A 22085-nucleotide genomic window follows, 5' to 3' on the forward strand; every position below is an offset into this window, starting at 1 on the left:
GGCCTGGCAGGGAAGCGGGAAGAGACCAGACCTTCTTAAGGAACGGGGTGTGGGGGCTGGGAAGAATTGGAGAGGGGATCCCTGAAGAGCCCAGAGCCTTGACTCAGCTGGAGGCGGTACCATGGGTGCTGGTGCCCCCTCCTGCCCCAAGGCTGGGCAGGACCACTGCGCGCCAGTGGAGGCCTCGGTCTGGGCTCTGTGGCTCATGCCTGTAAGACACGGGTGGATTGCTTGAGCCCAGGAGTTGGAAACCAGCTTGGGCAACATAGAGAAACCCCATCTTAAGACAAAATCAGCTGGGGGTTGTGGTGCACTTGTGGTCCCAGCTACTCAGGAGGCTTAGGTGGGAGGATCACTTGGGGGTCGAGGCTACAGTGAGTCATGATCACACCACTGCACTCTAGCCTGGGTGACAGAGCAAGGCCCTATCTCAAAACAAACAAACAAAAGACACCCCAACCAACCAAACACTAGAGGCCTGGGACAGGCCCACCTCTGACATGGTCAGGTCTGGGAATCTATTCAGACGGGTCTCACTGCTAGGAGCCACCAGAGTCCTCCGGAACAAAGGCTTCAGAGTCCTGAAACCTTTCCGTGGAATAGTTTAAGAAACGGTTGTGAGGCCAGGCGCGACGGCTCACGCTGGTAATCCCAGGACTTTGGGAGGCCGAGGCGGGCGGATCACGAGGTCAGGAGTTCCAGACCAGCTTGGCCAACATGGCAAAACCCTGTCTCTACTAAAAACAAAACATTAGCTGGGCATGGTGGCGCGCGCCTGTCGTCCCAGCGACTTGGGAGGTTGAGGCAGGAGAATCGCTTGAACCCGGGAGGTGGAGGTTATGGTGAGCCAAGATCCCCCCCAGCTGCACTCCAGCTTGGCGACAGAGCAAGACTCCGTCTCAAAAACAAAAAACAAAGCCGGTTATGAAGCGGGGGTGGGGTGGGCTAGTTTTAATAGGTCCAGGCGATTAGTACCTGGCATCCTTAACCACCTACAGTTTGAGAAGGGAGTGGGTGATAAAAGCCTGGAAGGGAAGGGAAATCGGGCCGGGCATTAGGCTCCATCGCTCATCAATAGACAAGGCCTTTAGGAAACTGCGACAACGGCTTTTGCTCTGGGCCTTTACTGCCGAATCCAGGTCTCCGGGCTTAACAACAACGAAGGGGCTCTGACTGGCTGCTTTCTCAACCAATCAGCACCGAACTCATTTGCATGGGCTGACAACAAATGTTCGCGAACTCTAGAAATGAATGACTTAAGTAAGTTCCTTAGAATATTATTTTTCCTACTGAAAGTTACCACATGCGTCGTTGTTTATACAGTAGTGGGAACAAGAAAAAAGTCACCTAAGCTCACCCTCACCAAATGTGGAGTTCCTGCATATCCCATCTTCTCTCCGAACACATGCGCAGCAGTGTTACAGCTCTTTTAGAATTTGTCTAGTAGGCTTTCTGGTTTGTTTACTGGAAAGCCCCTCTTATGTAGTCTGTTTCTAATAATAGGTTATTTTCACTGTGCAGGAATTATGTTACTTGATGGATATTTTTGTTGGTCTAAATGCTGTTGTAAACCTCGGGTATGAAGGTTTGGGCCACGCCTGAAGGCTTCCGGCTGCGCCGGATGCTGTTTCCTTTCCACCCCCACTGGCTTTGGGAACGGTTGTAGGACGCGGCTCTTTATTCGTGAGTTTTCCATTTACATCCGCTGAACCTAGAGCTTCAGACGCCCTATGGCGTCCGCCTCGACCCAACCGGCGGCCCTGAGCGCTGAGCAAGCGAAGGGTGAGAATCATCCTAGTCAAGGCATGGGCTGCTGGTCTGGGGAGGATGCGGGCGGAGGATGTGGGGCGACAAACCTGGCTATGTCCGCCGGGAAAATGGGGTAGGAGACGCCGGGTACCGTCATTTAAGTGGGGCGCTTGCCCCCAAGACTTGGGATCTTATTGGGTTACCTACAGCCTCAATCCGCTAATTCCTTGCGCTCTCCGCTGGGCCCGCTGTCCGTTCTCCGACGCCTACCCGGGACGCCTCCCTGGGATGCTTCTGGCGCGCAGTGGTCCTGGCGGAGGTGATCCAGGCGTTCTCCGCCCCGGAGAACGCAGTGCGCATGGACGAGGCTCGGGATAACGCCTGCAACGACATGGGTAAGATGCTGCAATTCGTGCTGCCCGTGGCCACGCAGATCCAGCAGGAGGTTATCAAAGCCTATGGCTTCAGCTGCGACGGGGAAGGTGGGTCAGACGCGGGAAGGCGGGAGTTGGGTCGGGAGAGGGCGCCGGATCTGTGGGCCCATGAGCGGTTGTCCCCTTTCTCGCCACACGGCGGCAGCCACAATCTGACTAACATTCTTGGCACTCAGAGCCCAGGGTCTACCCTGAGCTTGTGCGTCCGAGTTGCATTTTGTACAGTAGAGGTTCTGTATCCCTTACCCGAAATGGTTGGGACCGGAAGTGTTTCGGGTTTTTTCAGATTTCGGAATATTTACATATACATGGATATCTTGGGGGATGGGACCTAAATCTGAACACGAAATTGTTTTGTTTCATATACACGCACCTTATGCACATAGCCTGAAGGTAATTTTATATAATAGTCTGAATAATTTTGTGCATGAGACAAAGTTTTGACTGCGTTTTGACTACAGTCTCCCCCACCCCCCACTATGAAGTCAGGTGTGGAATTTTCCATTTTCGGCCTCACACTGGCACTCATAATTTCAGATTTTGGATTTTCTAATTAAGGATGGCCCACCTGTACGGTCAATCACATTATTATTCCATTTTGTGATGAGGAAGCAAACTCTAATGGTGCAGACTCTCGAGTAGCAGAGCTGGACTTAAATGCTGTTGTGCCACGTTTTAGTGACATGTCTGCATGACAGCAGTGGCTGCAGTCTCTCCAGGGTGTTTCAGCTAATTTTTGTTTGGGGGTTGGTGGTTAAATTTTTGGTGAGATCCTGGTGTTCCCCAAAGGTGTTGACTGATTCAGCTCTGCTGCCCCATAGCCTTTCTGAGTTCCAGCTACAGACCTGGGGTCTCGTGTTCATTCTTGGGGTTCCAGTGACTAAACTGCTAAAATGGTTCACCTGAGAGCAAGAAGCACACTGCCTTGGGACATTTTTATTCACTGCATCCCATCTAGTTGTGCCCAGTGTAGACCAAATGTCATCATCCAAACCACACGGGACAGAGGCCTGCATGCGTCCTGTTTGGCAAACAGCTGCCCAGCCAGTGGGGGAGCAGTTCATGCTTAAACTACCACCCCCTCCAGGTGTCTTAGGCACGCTGGTCCTTAGGAGAAGGGTTGACCTTCCACTCCCTCTTGCAGGTGTCCTTAAGTTTGCTCGCTTGGTCAAGTCCTACGAAGCCCAGGATCCTGAGATCGCCAGCCTGTCAGGCAAGCTGAAGGCGCTGTTCCTGCCGCCCATGACCCTGCCACCCCATGGGCCTGCTGCTGGTGGCAGCGTGGCCGCCTCCTGAGAGTTGGCCCTCCCTTGTGCCACTGCCAGGGGAGGAAAGGCCTTGATGTTCCAGACAATAATAAATGCGCCTGTGACTTAGCCTTGGTGTCAGTCTCTTGCGGACCTGACAACCCCCATCTCTCCTTCCCTGATTCCCTCTGCCTTTCCAGGCCCCATCCCCCTTAACAGCTCCTTCCTATGGTCCTGGCTGGGCCTAACCCTGCCCCAGGGCCTAACCCTGCCCCAGGGCCTAACCCTGCCTGAGGCTCCTCCCCTTCCCCCGGGGCAGGTTGAGAGGCTGGATTGGGTCCCTCAGCACCCTGGGTGGGTGGGTGGGCCTGCACAGGGGGTACCTCCTTCTCTGAGGAACTGGGCTGTTAGGGCTTTCCCTTAGGCCCTTTGGTTTCCGCCTACGGAGAGGTTTCCCCCATTGGTTGCTCTTCCTCAGCCAGGGTTACTTCCTGGTCTGTTCTCCTACCCAATACCCCGCCGCTCTGTCAGCTTGAGCTCCAGGTGGAGCTCCAGGTGGCTCCTCCTCTCCCGAGGGAAGGCGGCCCTGGACCAGCAGGCGGGCCTGCTGTACTCCCGCTTTGGGGCTGCAGGGAAGCTGGCCGCTGTGGGCGGTCTCGGGCCAGCCCCGCCCCACCTGTCCTTTTCCTGGAGACTATTAGTCCAGGGTTTGTCCCTGCAGTGCCATTGGCCTGGCAGGCAGGATCGAGGAGGAAGTGGCTGATTACTGAGCGGTTCTTCCTCACCTGGCTTGGGCCACTGTGCACAGCTGTGCCACTGGCTCAGCCCCGCCCCCTGCGGCCCTCCGCCGTGGCTTCCCCATCCCTACAGAGAGATGCTGTCCCATGGGTAAGTCCCGGGCACCACCTGGGTCCCAGTCTCCTGTTAGTTTTGGAGGGAGGGAGGGCTTTGTTGATGCTCACTCCGACGTGTGTGAACGTGAGTGCGATCTGCCGCTGTCCTGCGCCTGTTTCCGGTCCCTATGAACCTTCCCCTTCCTGCAAGGTGTGAGGACCCCCAGGCTTACTCATGCTCCTCTGCCCCCTCTTTAACATTTTCCCCTGGACAAGTGTGTATCTGTTCTCTCCATTGCATTTTTACTTCCAGCCTCTGGGCTCCTGCTTCTGCCTTCTGCTTAGGACCTGTCCCCCTGGGTAGCTCACAACACCTCAAACATAGCAGTCAGAGGCCACCCGCGAAGGCCCTCCCACGTCCAGCCAACTTCTCCGCACTTCTCAACATCAGACTTTGGTCCCATCTTCTTTGTTTCCTTTCACTTCCCTTTCCCCTGCATCATTCATTCAACAGGTACGTGTTGAGCATCTATTATGCACCAGGTGCTGTTTAAGATGCTGGTAATACTGGAGTGAACAAGACAGACATGGTCTCTGCTCTCACGGAGCTTACATTCCAGTGGGAGGTTACAGACCGAACAAATAACCCAATAAATTGGATCATTGCAGATTCTCAGAAGTATTACGCAGAAAATAGACAGCCTTGGCCGGGTGTAGTGGTTCACACCTGTGATCCCAGCACTGTGGGAGGCTGAGGCGAGAGGATTGCTTGAGCCCAGGAGTTTGAGACCAGCCTGGCCAATATAGTGAGACCCTGTCTCTAAAAAAAATAAGAAATTAGCTGGGTGTGGTGGCATGCGTCCTGTGGTTCCAGCTATGGAGAGGCTAAGGTGAGAGGCTTGCTTGAGCCTGGGAGGTCAAGGCTGCAGTCAGCGATGATTGCACCACTGCACACCAGCCTGGGCGACAGAGTGAGACCTTGTCTCAAATAAAAAAAAAAAGAAAATGAACCAGCTTCATATGCTAGCAAGTGACTGGGTGTGCAGGTGACATTACTAGCTGGAGGGATCAGGGAGGCCTTCCCGAGGAGGTGACATTTGAGCTGAGACCCGGATGAGGAGGAAGAGGAGCCGGCCATGTGACGTAGTGATCAAGAGTCAAGCATCTCTGGGCAGAGGAGATGGTGAGCACAAAGCCCTAATGTGGGAACAAACAAAAAAAGGACAGTGTGCCTGTGGCAGAGGACCCTAGTGGAGCGGAGGCAGGGCCACAGCAGGTTAGACCTTGTTGGAGCTAGGATGTTGAAAGTGAAAACCTGACCAGATGAGGTGGCGCACGCCTGTGATCCCAGCACTTTGGGAGGCCGAGGGGGGAAGATTGCTTGAGCTCAGGAGTTTAAAACCAGCCTGGGCAACATAGAGAGGCCCCATCTCTATTAAAAAAAAATACTGGGTATGATGGCCCAAGCATGTGGTAGTCCTAGCAGTTTGGGAGGCTGAGGTGGGAGGATCACTTGAGCCCAAGAGTTCAAGACCACCCTGGGCAACATAGGGAGAGACCTCATCTCTACTACGACTACTACTACTAATAAATAGCTGGATGTAGTGGCATGCACCTGTGGTCTCAGTTACTTGGAAGGCTGAGGCAGGAGGATCACCTGAGCCAAGGAGGTCGAGGCTGCAGTGAGTTGGATTGTGACACTGCACTTCAGCCTGGGTGATAAAGCAAAATTCTGTGTCAAAAAAAAAAAAAAAAAAAAGAGAGAGAGGGAAGGAAGGAAGGGAAGGAAGAAAGAAAAAGAGAAAGAAGGAAAAAAAGGAAAGAGCGAGAAAGAGGAAAGAAAAGGAAGGAAGGAAAGAAAGAAAAGAAAGGAAAGCAAAAGAAAAAGTGACACCCAGTCGAAGAAAGAAGAAAGAAAGGAAAGAAAGAAAAAAAGTGACAACCGGTCGAAAGAAGAAAGAAAGAAAAAGTGACAACCGGCTGGACATGGTGGCTCAAGCCTGTAATCCCAGCACTTTGGGAGGTCGAGGCAGGTGGATCACGAGGTCAGGAGTTCGAGACCAGCCTGGCCAACATGGTGAAACCCTGTCTCAACTAAAGATACAAAAAAAAAATTAGGCTGACACGGTGGTGCACACCTGTGAGTCCCAGCTACTAGGGAGGCTGAGGCAGGAGAATTGCTTGAACCCAGGAGGCGGAGGTTGCAGTGAGCCGAGATTGCATCACTGCACTCCAGCCTGAGTGCAGCAGGAGAGACTCCATCTCAAAAAAAAAAAAAAAGAAAAAGTGACAACCTGCTTACAGAGTACTGGCGAGTTTGTGGGTGGGTGGCTCCCCAGCCCTGCTGATTCTTGCTTCTCACACTCACGTCTGCCCCTGCCCCAGTGCACATCTTGTCACTGTCGGCCCCACCGATGGGGTTCCTACTGAGTCTTCTGGTCCCTGATCCCGTCTGTGGTCATTTTCCTGCCAGGTAGCTTGGCCAGGCCTCCCCTGGTGCAGATTTCATCCTTGGTTTCTCAGCCTGGCCTTGAATGACCCTCTACAGCAGGGTCCCCATCTCTCAGAACAACTTTGCTCCAGCCACACGGCTTGCTCACGGCCAGGCACTGCCCATGTGGACTCTGTGCGTGCCACCTCTTTGCCCTGACCCATGTTGCCTCTGGGGGAGCACTTCTTCCTCCACCTTCCATCGTGGGGCTGTGGCAGTGCCCATCCCATCTGCCCCCGACGCTGTCTGCTGCAGTATGGTTGTTGGGGGAAAGGGCACCAGGCTCCGGCGTCTGACAGCCGTGTTTTACCCACCTTCCTACTGACTAGCTTGTGACCTTGGCCAATTACTTAACATCTCTGAGTCTTAGTTTCTGTTTCTAAAATTGGGTGAATAACACCTACTAAGTAGGGTTGGCCTGAGGATTAATAGTATAATGTAAAAGCTGGCAACACTGAAACCCTGCCACTTACCAGCTTTTCACATCAGTATTTGGGAAATATTGTTAAGCTCATTTGTCAGGCGGGGATTCTGAGGCTCGGAGCAGTTCCAGAACTTTCTACAGATTATTTTGCCTTGTTTGCGCTTCCAGACTGCCTGTCTTCTTGTATCACCATTGATCTTGATCTGTATGGTTTTTAATTTTTTTTTTTTTGAGACAGAGTTTCACTCTGTTGCCCAGGCTGGAGTGCGGTGGCATGATCTCGGCTCACTGCAACCTCCACCTCCTGAGAAGCTGGGATTACGGGCATGTGCCACCACACCCGGCTAATTTTTGTATTTTTAGTAGAGTTGGGGTTTCACTATGTTGGCCAGGCTGGTCTCAAACTCCTGACCTCAAGTGATCTGCCCACCTCGGCCTCCCAAAGTGGTGGGATTACAGACGTGAGCCACCGCGCCCGGCCTGGTTTTTAATTTTTTAAAAATTTATTGGGCCGGGCGCGGTGGCTCACGCCTGTAATCCCAGCACTTTGGGAGGCCAAGGTGGGCGGATCACGAGATCAGGAGATCGAGACCATCCTGGCTAACACGGTGAAACCACGTCTCTACTAAAATACAAAAAAAATTAGCCAGCGTGGTGGCGGGCGCCTGTAGTCCCAGCTACTCTGGAGGCTGAGGCAGCAGAAAGGCGTGAACCCGGGAGGCGGAGCTTGCAGTGAGCCGAGATCGCGCCACTGCACTCCAGCCTGGGAGACAGAGCGAGACTCCGTATCAAAAAAAAAAAAAAAAAAAAAAGATTTTATTTATATTTATTTGTTTATTTATTTTGAGACGGAGTCTTGCTCTGTCACCCAGGCTGGAGTGCAGCGGTGCAATATCGGCTCACCGCAAGCTCCGCCTCCTGGGTTCACGCCATTCTCCTGCCTCAGCCTCCCAAGTAGCTGAGATTACAGGCTAGTAGAGATGGGGTTCCACTGTGTTGCCCAGCTGGTCTCGAACTCCTGACCTCAAGTGATCCTCCCACCTCGGCCTCCCAGAGTGCTGGGATTACAGGTTTAAGTCACTGCGCCCAGCTGTATTTTTATTTTTTGAGACAGGGTCTCACTCTGTCACCCAGGCTGGATTACAGTGGCACAACCATGGCTCACTGCAGCCTCGACCACCCCAGCCTCAAGCGATCCTCCCATCTCAGTCTCCCAAGTACCTGGGGCTACAGGGGTGTGCCACCACACCTGGCTAAATTTTGTATTTTTTGTAGAGACAGGGTTTCTCCAGGTTTCCCAGGCTGGTCTCAAACTCGGTGTCAAGTAATCCACCAGCCTCACCCCCACAAAGTGCTGGGATTACAGGCGTGAGCCACTGCGCCTGGCCTTGATCTCTACTTTTATCTTCCTGCTTCCAAGGAAATATTTTTTTCTTCTGAATTATCAGGCATTTACTCTTGTAATTCTTAGTCTCCCTACGCTTGTTTCCTCCCATAAGAAAATGGGGAAAATTATTCCTACATCACAGGGCTGTCTGAGGCCTAAATGAGATTGTGTATGTGAAAGTGATCTGCAAACCCCACACCATGCCAAGGTAAGGGAGGTAGTTTTTTATTTTCCTGCCAAAGGATAGCAGAAGCTGTACCTCTTGTCTGAGTTCTGTCTCTTGGCTTGACACCCTTCAGAGGAATTCCTGCCTCTTCCATGGGTCAGGAAGAGGTGCCTAGTTAGTTTCTTCTGGGTGCCGAGTTAATTCCTTCCCACCAAGTGGGTTTAAGCCCTGGAAGGAGTGTCTTGGGGCCAGGGTGCAGTGGGTGTTTGGTGCTCAGCATGGACCTGAAACTTCGTGTGTGGTCAGATTTATGTTCCATGCGTGGGGATGTGCACCGGACCAGGTATGTGTGTAGGTGGACATGGATGATGAGGTGTGTGTGCTGTGACTGTGTGTGCACCCTTGCCTGCATATGACAAGCAGGCTGTGTGTGTAGGACCAGGAAGCTGTACTTGTGGCCAGGTATGTGGCTATGGACTGACGAGTTTGTTTGTTGGACACTTGCTCAGTGCCAGGCATCGCACTGGACTCTGAACACTCAGAGATGAGCGAGAGCGCCAGCGGGTGTCCCGCGCTGCAGCCAGCTTTGCATGTGCTCTTCTTGCTCCTTGGCGTTGGGCGTGGGGGTTCCGCGGATTTCCAGGGCTCCGGGGTGGTGTCCAAGCTGAAGGGGTAGTCAAAGCTGGACCATGCAATAAACCCACCAGGCAGATTCCCCAGGGCACCAGTGAGAGAAGAAAACCAGAAACAAATAGAACAAAAAGAAAGAAAGAAAAGTGGAAAAGCCTTTTTTGGGGGAAAACATTGATGTTTGATGTTTCTAAAAATGATAATGTAGTTATCATGGGAAAATTAGACTTGTTGGGCTTAAAACTTTTTCTTCTTTTACCTGAAGCAGAACATGCATAATGTTCATAAATATTAAGCACACAACCTGGCTCCATTTTATTTTATTTTTTTTGAAATAGAGTCTTACTGTGTTGCCAGGCTGGAGTGCAGTGGTGTGATCTTGGCTCGCTGCAACCTCCGCTTCCTGGGTTCAAGTGATTCTCCTGCTTCAACCTCCCGAGTAGCTGGGATTACAGGCGCCCACCACCATGCCCAGCTAATTTTTTTGTATTTTTAGTAGAGAGGGGGTTTCACCATGTTGGCCAGGATGGTCTCGATCTCCTGACCTCGTGATCCGCCAGCCTTGGCCTCCCAAAGTGCTGGGATTACAGGCGTGAGCCACTGCGCCCGGCCAACTTCACGTTTATACACACCCATGCAAACAGCATCCAGATAGAGACAAAGAGCCTTCCCTGTACCCTAAAAGTTTCCCAGAAATTGTTCCCAGTTAGCATATTTATTTTTATAAAGGTAATGCATGCCCATCATATAACATTCAAAAAGGTACGTAGAGAACCAAGTGTCTCCCCCAGCCCTGTCCTCCAGCCACCCAGTTTCCCTCCCTAGGGGAAGCCACCAATATGTGTTTCTTATGTATCCCCCTGTTGAGCTGCTTTTCCTCATTTTGGTTTGGCGGTGTTGATGTTTGTATTTGGAATTACAGGTAGGCAGCATCATATACCTTAGTGTTTAGGGCCTCTAAGATCAACCAGCCCCGAGAAAATCAGCCATGGCGAGGACCTTGTCCCCCAGCCCCCAGGAGATAGGCCCCCTGGTGGGAGTCCTGGGGCAGGGCAGAGGCCTAGGGACAAGAATTAGAAAGGACCCATGTTGACAGGGCTGCTCAGGGTCATGTTGTCCATCCCTCTGCCACAGTGGCATGGACAAACTGCGTATGTTGGTTAGAAGAGGGCACCCTTCTCTCTTGCAAGCATTGGCAAGGTCTTAACTATTAGTCTCCTGCTCCCATGGCAGCCCCTTTGGACAAGGAGGCTCTTAATCTCTGTTCTTTGAAGCCCTGAGGGCTGGTGTATAGGAGTTCAAAGCACTGGCTTTGGAACCGGACTGTCTGGGTTTGAATCCTGGCACTGCAGCTGACTCACTGATGGACTCAGGCAATGCCTTAAACTCCCTGAGCCTCAGGTTCCTTGTCTGTAAAATGATAAAGATAGCCCCTGTTTCATAGGGCTGTGGTGAGAAACCAATCAGACAAGGCATGTGAACGCCATTATAGCACAGCGCCCGGCATCCAGCAGGACTCACTCGATGACAGTTGTCACCGCCATCATTGTTATTAGCGTGGGCCAGGGAGGGCTGCGTAAAAGCAGCTGGTGGAGGAGGGAGAGATGCCGTGTGACCGTCTGGGTTCGCATGCATGAAGTATTATCTGGGCCTGGAGTGTGCAAGGCACACGTGTCCTTACTGCATGTGTTGTCACATATGTGCAATGCCATGCTCCTGAGCCTTTGATTGCAGACGTGTGGGAAGTGGGCCCCGTCCCCACCCCCAGTGCCACCCTGCTCTGCTTCTCTTCCCTTGCTGTGCTCTAAAACGAGAAGTACAAGTGAGTTCCCCCAAGGGGTCGGCCGCGCCTCTTCCTGTCCCCGCCCTGCCGGCTGCCCCAGGCCAGTGGAGTGGCAGCCCCAGAACTGGGACCACCGGGGGTGGTGAGGCGGCCTGGCACTGGGAGCTGCATCTGAGGCTTAGTCCCTGAGTTCTCTGCCTGCCCAGACTAGCTGCACCTCCTCATTCCCTGCGCCCCCTTCCTCTCCGGAAGCCCCCAGGATGGTGAGGTAAGGGCCTGCCACCCACGGTAGACAGGAGGCAAGGGTGCCTGGTGGCCACGGGACCCCTCCTCACTGCCCTGCCTGGGCCGCCCAGGTGGTTTCACCGAGACCTCAGTGGGCTGGATGCAGAGACCCTGCTCAAGGGCCGAGGTGTCCACGGTAGCTTCCTGGCTCGGCCCAGTCGCAAGAACCAGGGTGACTTCTCGCTCTCCGTCAGGTAGGTGGGCCCCCCGCAACCCCGGGCATTTTGGCCACTCTCTTGTGCCGTCCAGGCCCTGAACCACTCATTCCTGGTTCCCCGTGGCAGTGCTGACTCCCCGTCTGTTCCCTTGCCCCCAACCCCCACACTCCCCATCCCTGTCTGTGCCCACCCATGCCCATGTGTGCCCCCACCCAGGACCTCAGCCGATCCCTGCCCTCCTGCCTCTACTCCTGCACCGACTGGCCTCACCGCCTGGTGCCCTGCAGGGTGGGGGATCAGGTGACCCATATTCGGATCCAGAACTCAGGGGATTTCTATGACCTGTATGGAGGGGAGAAGTTCGCGACTCTGACAGAGCTGGTGGAGTACTACACTCAGCAGCAGGGCGTCCTGCAGGACCGCGACGGCACCATCATCCACCTCAAGTACCCGCTGAACTGCTCCGATCCCACTAGTGAGAGGTGAGGGCTCCGCACCCCCGCCACTCCCAAGCAGGGACGAGCCGGCTCCCACCCTGAACAGCCAGGGAGGCAGGGAGACTGGCAGCCGGCGCTGCCTACCCTCCATCCCCTCCCCTCCCTGCACCGGCTGGGGCTCTCAATGTCCCTCCTCCATGCTGTCCTGGGGCCTGGTGTCTCAGAGCCTAACCTACCACCCTTTCCACCTAACCCCGAGGAAGCCACAGAAAGCTGCCTCGCCCTACTCCAGGAGCCCTGGCCGCTGCAACCCAGGTCCCACTGGAGAGAGGGAGGCCACTGCTGGTGGCCAGCATGTCGTGCAGGCCAGCTCTGTTGTTAGAAAGCTCTTCTTCCTCTGGAATCGAGCCTGCCTTCCTCCGTCTGCCCCTCACCCCAGCATATGTTAGGACAGTGAGGAGCTGACACTGGGGTGAAGATGGGGATGAATGCTTGCCAGGACACTTGATGCCTTGTCCCAGCCGCCCCGTGGGGATGGGTCTGTCCTGTGGGGTCAAATAGGTCTCCGGCCCAAACAGATCATTGAGAGCAGGATGGGAAGTGTTCACCTGTGTAAAGTGTCTCACGCTGTCCTGGGCACAGAGTAATACTCCAGGCATTTCCTTCCTGTGGCCTCCCCGACTCCTCCTGTGGTCTCCCAAAGGCATGGGCTGGGGGCTGGGGGCTCTGAATGCTCCTCATGACACCATGGCTCCTTTCAGCAGCCGCATCTCAATGCCAGATCCCCTTAAAGGGCAGCGGAATAATGCTAGGGGGTTTTCACATGCACCCCTGGGCCAAGCCGATTTGCCCTTGCCGTGGATCCCTGCATTCATGGATCGGTTATTGAAATGATCGGGAACCTTGCTCCTGCCAGCTTGCAGCCTCTCTGAGATTCGGGCCTCCAAACTGCATCAATATTTTTGGTCAAGGCACTGATTGAAACTTAGAGCTGGATTTGGTCACGGTGCAGCCCTGTGGCCCACCTGGGAGGCCTCCTTTCCTGGATCGGCCTCCTTCAAGGCCTTCCCTCTCTCTGTGAGCCTCACATGGCTGGCTCCATGTCTGCCCCCTGCCCTTCCTCTTCCCCACCGCAACACTCAGGGGGCTTTTGGCACCGAGACCCTCTAAAGCTCATGTCCTCTCTTTCTTCTTGCCTCCAGCCAGGAGAGGAGGACGGGCTGACCAGTGCCTGGAGTTGGAAGAGAGGAGCAGGGCCCCAGGAGGCCCCTGCAGAGGAGGCGGAGGCCTGGGGTCAAGGAGGAGAGAGGAGAGAGAGAAGGGAGGGAGGGCAGTGCCGGGGCGGGAGGTTAAGACCAGGGGAGCCACGCTGGAGGCCCTTTTGGGTGACCCATCCCAGGAGCCAGTGTCACCCCTGAGCCTGGGAGTGTGTGAGAGGCTCTTCTCCCAGGTTCTGCTGTGTCCCCTGCCTTGTCTGTGCGCCTCCTCCTCTGCGAGAATTTGCATCTGTCCCTCGGTGGCTCTGCGCTTCCTGTGGTCAGCCTGACATTTGCATGGAGACTTCCTCATCCTGGGGCCTGAGGGAAGGGGCTCAGCCCCCTCCCCGCTACCTGGGATCCTAGCCTGTCCCCAAGCGGTGGGCTGAAGTAGCCCAGTGGGGTTAGGAAGCTCTGGGGGTCTCTTGGCTGGAGTCACCTCTGGGCAGGGGTGAGATGGGTTGGGACAGACTGGTCCTCCCCTCCTTCCCCCCATCCCTGCGGTTGGAAAATTTGCCCGCCCTCCCCTCGTCCCTGGGCTGAGGAAACCTCACAACCTCACTTCTCACTCTCTCCCCAGAAGGAGTTTTGTGTTTTTTCCATCACGTGGTTTCCTGTGGGGCTGGGCTTTGTGGGGCTACAGTTTCCTCCTGGGAAAGGGGTGTGCTTCGGGGAAAGGGCTTAGTTCTGCTTTCTGCCCTGACAGCCCCTTTGAATCCGTTTGAACCCTGGGCTCCCCTTCAGTGACATCATCCAGGGCACCCCAGAACCCCCTACACCACTCTTTCCCCAGTGGGGTTGTCTTCCCCGCCTCCCTGGCGGAGCGCACCCCATCCGCCTTCCTTGTGACTTGAGTCTGTGTGTCCATCTCCCACCACTCCCTGTGGTGTGGCCTCGGTCTGCGTTTCTCTTTGCCTCTGGTCTCTGCTGGGGCACAGTCCCATCCTTCACGGAGATTCATCCTTAGCTTCTCTCCTCCAAATATTTTGAATATTGCCAGCCTTTCTGCCTTTCAGAGGTGGGCTCTGGGTTCGAAGCCCGGTTAGAACTCTGGAGGCTAGGATGGCTTGAACCTGGGAGGTCGAGGCTGCAGAGAGCTGTAACCGCGCCACTGCACTCCAGCCTGGGCAGCAGAGCTCTGGAAGCTTGCCCTGGAGTCAGTCAAGGGCCCTAGGTCAGTGAGTAACAGCTCAGCGTCAGTTTCCTCATCTATAAAATGGGGGTAATATCATACCTAGCTCTCAGCATGTTTGTGAGAGACCTAAATGAGGTGGTGGATTTGGAAGCATGTAGCGCAGTGCCTGGCACACAGTAGGTGCTTGATTTCCGGCCCCTCTCTGTGAATGTCTCTGCTCAGCGCCTTCCCCTGTGGCCTGGGTCTTACCTTCCCTGACGCTGCCTTCTCTAGGTGGTACCATGGCCACATGTCTGGCGGGCAGGCAGAGACGCTGCTGCAGGCTAAGGGCGAGCCCTGGACGTTTCTTGTGCGTGAGAGCCTCAGCCAGCCTGGAGACTTCGTGCTGTCTGTGCTCAGTGACCAGCCCAAGGCTGGCCCAGGCTCCCCGCTCAGGGTCACCCACATCAAGGTCATGTGCGAGGTAAGGCAGCCAGGCGGCGGGGGAGCATCTGCTGAGGCTCCTGTCTGTGACCACAGTGTGGGTGGCAGGGAGGGTCTGCCTGGGCTTGAATTCAAGGCTGGGGCCCAGGGAGGGAGACTCAAGTCCTGTGAATGGCCTTATTTGGCTCCCCCCAGGGTGGACGCTACACAGTGGGTGGTTTGGAGACCTTCGACAGCCTCACGGACCTGGTGGAGCATTTCAAGAAGACGGGGATTGAGGAGGCCTCAGGCGCCTTTGTCTACCTGCGGCAGGTCAGGGGTGGGCCCAGCTGCCTCCCCCCTTCCCCTGAGCTGTCCCCCAGATGTGAGCTTCTGGGATCTCTGAGTTGCTGACTTCTCGCTCTTCCCCACCCCAGCCGTACTACGCCACGAGGGTGAATGCGGCTGACATTGAGAACCGAGTATTGGAACTGAACAAGAAGCAGGAGTCCGAGGATACAGCCAAGGCTGGCTTCTGGGAGGAGTTTGAGGTGCATGGTGGGGACTGGCAGGGCTGGGGCAGCTGAGGTGGTGGCAGCGGCCTGGGGCCCCAGGCGGACACCTTCCCCTCCTTGCCCACCTCTGCTCCTGACCCACCCCACGTGAGCTCCCCCGATGGATGCCCTCTTTGGGAGCTGATGCTCATTTCCCCACCCACATCTCAGAGTTTGCAGAAGCAGGAGGTGAAGAACTTGCACCAGCGTCTGGAAGGGCAGCGGCCAGAGAACAAGGGCAAGAACCGCTACAAGAACATTCTCCCCTGTGAGCACCCAGGCTGCCCCATTCACCCAGGATACCGCCCCTGCCCCAGCTGCCTCCCCTCATTTCGCAGGTCTCCACCCTCCACGCCAGGAGGAGCCATCTCCCCACACCCCCCACAGAGCCTCCCCCTTCTCCAAAAGGCCTCTACTCCTCCCAGAAGTGCCTCCCCACCACCAGCAGGCAGGTTGCCCCCTGCTCCCAACCTCCTTGTGAACTCCCTCACTCCCTCCATACAGATGATCCCCCACCCCTGCTGCCCACAGTCCCCCGCAAGCCTCATGGCTTCTGAGACCAGAATGGCCTGTTAGCTCAGGAGGGTCTGACCCAGGTGTGGTGAGTCCCTGGCTAACCCAGACCATCTCGCCTCCTCTCCGCCCACTCCCAGTTGACCACAGCCGAGTGATCCTGCAGGGACGGGACAGTAACATCCCCGGGTCCGACTACATCAATGCCAACTACATCAAGGTCAGCAGTGTGGGCCACGTGGGAGGAGAGGCTGGGCCCTGGTTATTCCCTGTCTGGTGGGGGGACCCTAGATCCAGAGATAGCTGGGCAAAGCCGAAGCTGGCTTCTTGCATGGGTGAGGGTGGCAGTGGTTCAGGGCCTGTGCTGGGCCAAGGGGCTCACTGTCTTGGGGTGCGTCTCTCCACGCTTGCGTCCAGAACCAGCTGCTAGGCCCTGATGAGAACGCTAAGACCTACATCGCCAGCCAGGGCTGTCTGGAGGCCACGGTCAATGACTTCTGGCAGATGGCGTGGCAGGAGAACAGCCGTGTCATCGTCATGACCACCCGAGAGGTGGAGAAAGGCCGGGTAGGGCGCCCCCCCTTCCCCGCATCCGCCCCCGTGCTTGTGGTCATGCCATTAAGTCAAAGAGCCGTCAGATGCCAGGGCAGAAAGGGATCTCAGGGGTGAGGGTCCGGCCCTTGTTGGGAAACCGAGGGCTAGTGACAAAGTCTCGACTACACAACGTGACCCCCAGATCCCTGCATGCATCCCTGGGCTCTTCTGAGCTCCAGACCCAGGTTCCAGGCTGTCCTCCTTCCTCCTACCCCTGCCCCACCTGTCTGCATCCAGGCCCCTCCTGTCCTCCCTGCCCCATAGATCTCTCTGGAGTCTGCCCCTTACCCTGCAGGCTCCCCCTACACAGCACCCTCTGTGCTGCCATTGAAGTGATCCCATCCGTGACACAAACTGGGTCAAGTTCCTTCCTTTCTGAAATCTCTTCCATGGCTCCTGGTCACCTTTGGGATAAAGTCGCACTCTAAGGCCTGGCATTCAAGGTCTGGTGGCTTCCCTCTGACCCGCACACTTCTCTTGAAGGCTCACCGCCCCCAGCAGCCCCAGCTCTTTCAGGTTCCCAGCCTTTCTTTGCACAAGCTCATTTTCTGCTAGGAAATGACTCTCCCCACACTATCTCTGCCTGGCAGATGCCTCGTTTTTGAAGACACAGCCGGAGCGCTGCCTCCTCTGTGAATCCAGGTCTTGTTTCCTCCAGGACCTAGAGGGAGAATTACGTCTTTCCCAGCCACGCTCCTCAGCGCGGTGTCTCCCCCGGTCACCTGTCTCTGTGAGCTCCTCGAGGCACAGGGGCACAGACTGGGTGTTATTTGTGTCTGTGAAGCTGTGTGGTTTGCACAGCTTCGGGGACAATGCCTGCCCTGGCAACGTTTGTTGAATGACAAACGGATGTACCGGTGAAGGGGCTGGCCAGGCCTCACCACCTGTTGGTGGTTGATCTGGGACGACAGCCCAGGTCTCCTGCCTCTCTGCCAGCCCATCCGTCCATCCAACAAATGTTTGGGCCGGTGCCAGGCACTCAGAACATAGAGCAGGACCTGGGATGGGCCACAGTGCCCTGCTCTGTGCCTCATCCCCACCCGACCCTCCCTTTCCAGAACAAATGCGTCCCATACTGGCCCGAGGTGGGCATGCAGCGTGCTTATGGGCCCTACTCTGTGACCAACTGCGGGGAGCATGACACAACCGAATACAAACTCCGTACCTTACAGGTCTCCCCGCTGGACAATGTGAGTGGCCCCCACGCCCTGCCCCATTCCGGGAGTCCCACCCTGGACTTGTTCTCCTCTCTGGTCGGGTAGGGTGAGACGGATGGGGTGTTCCGAGAGAGGAGGGGGCACTGACCCTATGTCCTCGGCTTAGGGAGACCTGATTCGGGAGATCTGGCATTACCAGTACCTGAGCTGGCCCGACCATGGGGTCCCCAGTGAGCCTGGGGGTGTCCTCAGCTTCCTGGACCAGATCAACCAGCGGCAGGAAAGTCTGCCTCACGCAGGGCCCATCATCGTGCACTGCAGGTGAGGATGATAATCCTGATGGTAGTAGTGACAGCTGAGAAGTAAATACTGCTAAGTGCCATGAGCTGTTATAAGCAATATAAACGTTAGCTCGCACGTTGAGTGCCTTCCGCTCACCCCCGGCTTCTCCTGGGTCCCCTCATGGCTCCAGACCCCTGGGTGGATCGTGGCTGGAACCAGCCCCACTTTGGCCCTCTGCCTGTGGGTATCTTCCTCAGAGCCCTCCCCAGATGTACCATCTCGCCCAACCCTGCCAAATACAGAGGAGGATCCCGGGACCCAGTTGCTGGCCAGGCCCAAGCTAGTCAGGGCAAGGCCGGGCAGGCACCCACAGTAGGCCTATGTCCCGGCTGCTCCGCTTTCTCTCGAGGTCCCATTCTGTTGGTTTCTTCTCCCAGGAACATCTATGAGGCATGTGCTCCCCATTCCTCCTCTTTTTCCATCGGTAGCCGCAGGGCTTCGGCTTCTTCCTGACTCCGCCCTCTCTCCCAACTTCCCCAGGCAGTGCCCCATCCTGGCCCCCAGGGCTGTGTGGGGATGGGTGATGCTTCTTTGGGGCTGCACATAACTCCTCTGTCTATCTACCCGCATGTTTGTGATCAGGAGACCCCTGGTAAGGTGCAGAGGTGGGGGCTGCAAGGAGGAGCAGGGGTCCCACAGGTGAGCCCACTGAGCTGGCCTGGCCTGGGTGGATGAGAGGCAGTGGGTGCAGGGCCCCTCCGCTTACCAGCTGTGTGGTCTTGGACAAATTACTTAACTTTTCTAACCCTCAGCTTCCTCATCTGTAAAATCAGGATCTCAGGGTTGTCGTGAGAACTCAATGAGACCCTATCGTTGTGGCTGGAATTCTGTCAGCCCTCAAAAACTGGGTGCTATTACTAGTTTAGTAACTCACATCAGGCAGAGAATAGGGGAATGGGAACCTGCCTTGCCCCGGTCCCTTCCCACTCCCTCCGTGGACCCCAGGCCTGCGACGGCCTCTGGCTTCCTCCTCTTCCCCCGGCAGCTGTTTGTCCTGGGACAGGGCAAGTCGGCTGAATCTAGAGGTGCCCCCGACGGGCTGTCTCGGGGACGCGGCTCTGTCCTCTGCTCTCTCAGGGACAGGCCCATCCCCGAGAGCTACCCTCCTGCTCACCCGCCACACACACATTCACACACTTCTTGAAAGCCCCATGGCCTTTATTTAGACGTTACAGGAAGGAAGTGGGTGTGGGGGGTTATTTTTGACAATCTGGGTTTGAAATTAGACAGCGCGACTCAGGGCATCAGCTTGATGGGCTCAGCTGAGGGTGGGCCTGGGGTCTCCCTGAGGTCTGTTTGCCCAGGGGTGGGAAAGGAGAGAAACTTCCTACTGCACTGCTCCCGAGTCCCCTGACCCTGTGCCCCCGCACCCTGCTGTCTCAGGGCTGTCCTTTCCCTGATGTCAGGGTTTGAAGAAAAAGGGAAGTGAAGCCATGCTGAGAGACGCTCCATAACTCCTTCAGGGAGAGGCGGGGAGGGCTCAGGGTACCTGGGAGCCGGCAGGACAGCGGTGGGATTTGGGGGTCCCAGGTCTTCCGGGGTGGGGGCAGCCACTCACTAGGAGTGAGGAGTCAGCTCAAGGAGTGGAGGAGGGAAGGATGGTGGCAGCTGGGGAGCCAGCGTCAGCACCGCAGAGCCCGAGGTGGAGCGTGTCCATGCAGAGCTGGGCAAACCTCCATCATCACTTGCCCGGTGACCCTGGGCACATTCCCTCCCATCACTGGAGGCTCAGGCTGCTCCTGTGGTGCCTGGGGCTGGAGCTGAGTGCTGGGTACCCCCCTTCCCGGGGAGGGCTTGACTGGCCTCTGATGGTACCCCCGTCTTTCCCCAGCGCCGGCATCGGCCGCACAGGCACCATCATTGTCATCGACATGCTCATGGAGAACATCTCCACCAAGGGTGAGTGGCACCTGGGGGTTTGGGGGTGGGGGGTGAGCAGCCCCTCAGTGTCCGCCTATGCCTGGACCTGAGGTTTGACTGCCCCCCACCCAGGCCTGGACTGTGACATTGACATCCAGAAGACCATCCAGATGGTGCGGGCGCAGCGCTCGGGCATGGTGCAGACGGAGGCGCAGTACAAGTTCATCTACGTGGCCATCGCCCAGTTCATTGAAACCACTAAGAAGAAGCTGGAGGTCCTGCAGGTGCGTGCAGAGCAGGGCCTGGAGGGGGGCTGCAGTGCAGGATGGGTGCCACCTGGCCCTGCTGGGACCACCACCTTCCCACTGTCCCTCTGCCCACAGTCACAGAAGGGCCAGGAGTCGGAGTACGGGAACATCACCTACCCCCCAGCCATGAAGAATGCCCATGCCAAGGCCTCCCGCACCTCGTCCAAGTGAGTGGCCCTGACTGCCACTGCCCGGCATCCACCCCTTTGTCCTGCCCAGCCCGATCCTCACTTTCTGGAGAGGACAAGTGTTGCAGCTGGGGGGACCTGGCTTCAAGTTCAGGTTTGGTTCTCACCCCTTCTGTTCATAAGCATTTCCTGAGTGCCCACCACGTGTGGGCCTCTGCTAGGTACCAGCAGTGCACTCGTGTATGAGATGTAGCCTCTGTCCTCTAGGAGCTTGGAGTCTAGTGCAGGGACCGTGGCTGGGTCACCTGTGAGATGGGGTGGCCAGAGGGGACTGCCAGTGCCGGGTCCCCCTGTGCTGTCTCCTGACCTGCACCAACTGCCTGTACTTGCCCCCCTGCACCCGGCTGCAGACACAAGGAGGATGTGTATGAGAACCTGCACACTAAGAACAAGAGGGAGGAGAAAGTGAAGAAGCAGCGGTCAGCAGACAAGGAGAAGAGCAAGGGTTCCCTCAAGAGGAAGTGAGCGGTGCTGTCCTCAGGTGGCCATGGTACAGCTCTTCTGCCTGGGTGTCCTCCCTGCCCTGCTCCGTGTCCTTGGCTCCACTGCCTTCCCTGGGTGGATGGGGTGGCCGCAGCCTCATTCTGTGCTTCCCAGCTGCCCCAGACCCTCTTGTTCCACCTCCAGGTTCCAGCTACCCTCTCACTCCCTCACTCCCTTCTCTTGGCAGCCTCAGCCCTGACCCTGTGGAAGCATTCCGCGATGGACAGACTCACAACCTGAACCTAGGAGCGCCCCATTCTTTTGTAATTTAAATGGCTGCATACCCCCCACCTCTCCCTGACCCTGTATATAGCCCAGCCAGGCCCCAGGCAGGGCCAACCCTTCTCCTCTTGTAAATAAAGCCCTGGGATCACTGTGTGTCGCCTCTGAGCCCTTTGCTTGCCCAGTGAGTGGGCGGCCAGAGGGCAGGGCAGGATGGGTAACTGTGCGTGCCTCCGTGCGTGCCTCGCGTGAAAGCTCCGCCTTCCGTCAGACGGACGTGGGTCGGGACTCCGCCTCGCACGTGGGAGGGTGACCGTGGGCGAAGCTCCCCAGTCTCCTTCTTTAAAATGGAGGGCGATCATAACAGGGTGGTTGTGAAAAGCACCGAGATGACGGCTGACGATAAGACGGGCACAGTGACTCATCACACGCTTGCCATGTGCCCAGGCACTAAAAGACTACACACGTTAGTTCAGTCTAGGCACTTTTGTCATTCTCATTTTACCGTGGTGGAAACTGAGGGACAGAAAAACTAAGTAACTTGGTCACTTGCCCAAGGTCACAGGGCTATGGAACAGTGAGGCTGGGATTCGAACCCAGGCCGTCTGACCCCAGAGCCCACACTCCTTACCCTGGAGTTGCAGCTGGGGCCACCCTCAGGGGGGCCCTGATCACCCTCCCCTGATGCTGACTTCCAGATCTGAACTAAGAAGAGTAGTTAACAGCCGGAAGCGCAGACCTGAGGCCAGCCCGGCTGCGTCCCCTCTGGCGGGAACAGGGACAGGCTCCTCAGAGCACCCGGGCGCGCCCAGCTCCTCCCCTCATCCAGGCCGCTGCTGCCCTTATCCTCTTGGGCAGAGTTTGAAGAGCTGGCTGACGTGAAGAGTGCTTTGTTTTTTGTCCCCTCTTCCTTCCCCCATGTCAGGAGTGGGGTTTCTTCTTTATTTGAAACACTGGTGTCCTGGGGAGTAAAGCCGGTGGGAGTCATCCCTCAGGAAGTGCTGGCGCCCACTCCTGGAAAGGCTGAGACAGCACAGGTCCCGAAGC

The 22085-nt window shown here is 56.3% G+C and overlaps 2 protein-coding genes and 1 non-coding gene across 6 annotated transcripts; all 3 read left to right on the top strand.

Moving 5' to 3' along the window:
* Positions 1-48: 48 nt before the first annotated feature.
* C10H12orf57 (chromosome 10 C12orf57 homolog) lies at positions 49-3559 on the top strand. 3 transcript variants are annotated; one of them, XM_003820273.5, is made up of 3 exons: positions 49-1782; positions 2055-2231; positions 3328-3559. In XM_003820273.5, exons 1-3 carry the CDS (start codon positions 1731-1733, stop codon positions 3477-3479), a joined length of 381 nt encoding a protein of 126 aa, XP_003820321.1. In that variant the 5' UTR covers positions 49-1730; the 3' UTR covers positions 3480-3559. The 3 variants fall into 3 exon arrangements, with proteins under 3 accessions (XP_003820321.1, XP_014202545.1, XP_063449416.1); XM_014347059.5 differs by having other exon boundaries at positions 2055-2144; XM_063593346.1 differs by having other exon boundaries at positions 2055-3559.
* Positions 1414-1477, top strand: LOC112436770 (U7 small nuclear RNA). Its single transcript, XR_003025464.1, has one exon. It is a non-coding gene; the product is annotated as a U7 small nuclear RNA (small nuclear RNA).
* Positions 3560-3997: 438 nt separating the features above from the next.
* PTPN6 (protein tyrosine phosphatase non-receptor type 6) lies at positions 3998-21194 on the top strand. 2 transcript variants are annotated; one of them, XM_003820258.4, is made up of 16 exons: positions 3998-4318; positions 11501-11623; positions 11875-12069; positions 14689-14878; positions 15034-15150; positions 15255-15368; positions 15543-15639; positions 16025-16104; positions 16302-16451; positions 17537-17668; positions 17802-17956; positions 19809-19876; positions 19970-20121; positions 20221-20312; positions 20684-20823; positions 21004-21194. In XM_003820258.4, exons 1-15 carry the CDS (start codon positions 4305-4307, stop codon positions 20796-20798), a joined length of 1794 nt encoding a protein of 597 aa, XP_003820306.1. In that variant the 5' UTR covers positions 3998-4304; the 3' UTR covers positions 20799-20823; positions 21004-21194. The 2 variants fall into 2 exon arrangements, with proteins under 2 accessions (XP_003820306.1, XP_003820304.1); XM_003820256.6 differs by lacking the exon at positions 3998-4318 and adding an exon at positions 11186-11412.
* Positions 21195-22085: the final 891 nt, after the last annotated feature.

This window comes from Pan paniscus, chromosome 10 (assembly GCF_029289425.2).
Source record: "Pan paniscus chromosome 10, NHGRI_mPanPan1-v2.0_pri, whole genome shotgun sequence".
NCBI lineage: Eukaryota > Metazoa > Chordata > Mammalia > Primates > Hominidae > Pan > Pan paniscus.

Coding starts and splice junctions, on each gene's coding strand:
- C10H12orf57 (XM_063593346.1), top strand. CDS start 1,731: ATGGCGTCCGCCTCGACCCAACCGGCGGCCCTGAGCGCTGAGCAAGCG. Junction 1,783..2,054: donor GAGCGCTGAGCAAGCGAAGG/GTGAGAATCATC, acceptor TCTGGCGCGCAG/TGGTCCTGGCGGAGGTGATC.
- PTPN6 (XM_003820258.4), top strand. Junction 15,151..15,254: donor CCTTTGTCTACCTGCGGCAG/GTCAGGGGTGGG, acceptor TCCCCACCCCAG/CCGTACTACGCCACGAGGGT. Junction 20,122..20,220: donor AGAAGCTGGAGGTCCTGCAG/GTGCGTGCAGAG, acceptor CTCTGCCCACAG/TCACAGAAGGGCCAGGAGTC.